Source organism: Chiloscyllium plagiosum, unplaced genomic scaffold, assembly GCF_004010195.1.
Source record: "Chiloscyllium plagiosum isolate BGI_BamShark_2017 unplaced genomic scaffold, ASM401019v2 scaf_52007, whole genome shotgun sequence".
Classification (NCBI taxonomy): domain Eukaryota; kingdom Metazoa; phylum Chordata; class Chondrichthyes; order Orectolobiformes; family Hemiscylliidae; genus Chiloscyllium; species Chiloscyllium plagiosum.
The window spans coordinates 1-1,171 of record NW_025158156.1 but is presented as its reverse complement, the minus strand read 5'-3'; the positions used below and the strand labels follow the sequence as shown (position 1 = coordinate 1,171).

Here is a 1,171-nt window from a genome sequence, read left to right as displayed (position 1 = left end):
GATGGGCTTCAGGCTGGCTCCACAGGTCAGCACAGCATCGTGGGCCGAACAGCCTGTACTGTGCCGGAATGTTCTATGCTCCTTCCACTGGTCACCCATGGCCCCTGTGACCTTCCTTCGCCCTCTCTCTCCTCCGTGACCCCCACTGTGACCACCCGCCCCCCACCTTGACCCTCCTCCTCCTGTTGCCCCTCACACCCCCTCCCCCCGGCGGTGCCCACCTTCTCGGTAGAGAGGTTGGTGACTGCATCGTGCCGTCTCTGGGTGAAGACGATGGTGAAGACAGCATGGGATCGGCTGCTGCTCTCGTTCATGTTGGTGCAGGCCACAGTCCTGGGGGTGTGGGAGGGGGGGGGGGGGGGAGAGAAGAGAACAGTTCACGATCTGACCAAGGGAGGGTCACTCAGTCCCCACCCCGCCACACTGCCCTGCACTCTGCCCCAGATCACCCCACCCCCAACACCAACCACCCAGGTGCCCACTAACCCACTCCACCCCTCCCACCTCCCTCGGCCCTGTTACCGCCCCCCCATACCCATCACCCTCCCTGATACTGCCCCACCTCCCACCGAGCCCCTCTATCTCTCCACGCACCTACTCCCTAGCCCCCTCTGCCCACAGTCCCCCACCAGTGACCATCTTCCCCACCGTGCACCATGACCCCTGGATTGGCCATGGGAAATTGTCCCATAGTGCCCAGGGATGTGCAGGTTAGGGTGGATTCGTCAGGGGGAAATGTAATAGGGTAGGGGAATGGATGGGCACTCTTTGGGGATGGTCAGTGTGGTCATGTTGGGCCAAATGGCCTGTTTCCACATGGATTTGGACCCCAGTGACTCTGTTTCCACCCCCCCCCCACCATGTGTCAGTGGCTCCCACACCTGGCCTGGTTTCCACAGTCCATGAGCTCAGCAATGTCCCGGAAGTTGGTGACGGCCAGTTTAGAAAGATTCTCCACGTAAGGCCCCAGGATTGGATGTTCACGAACCCGCAGGCTACCCCGGCTTTTAGGGTTCAGCAAGTCACGAACACGCTCGCAGTAAATCTCCATGTAACTGACCTGTCCGGGACAAGGGGAGGGATGGAAAGGGAGCGACAGAAACGGTAAACGATTCACCACGATACTGCTCTCCAACACCCAATAAAGCCCCAATAACACCCCCCTCCCACA

General features: G+C 60.3%; 1 protein-coding gene across 1 annotated transcript; it reads right to left on the bottom strand.

The window, feature by feature from the left end:
- Positions 1 to 221: 221 nt before the first annotated feature.
- LOC122545143 (kinesin-like protein KIF1C) lies at positions 222 to 1,129 on the bottom strand (the record flags this gene model as incomplete). The annotated part of the gene is made up of 2 exons (XM_043684292.1): positions 222 to 333; positions 882 to 1,129. Coding segments are annotated over 2 exons (360 nt in total), but the record flags the coding sequence as incomplete, so codon positions are not given.
- Between the last annotated feature and the right edge of the window lie 42 nt (positions 1,130 to 1,171).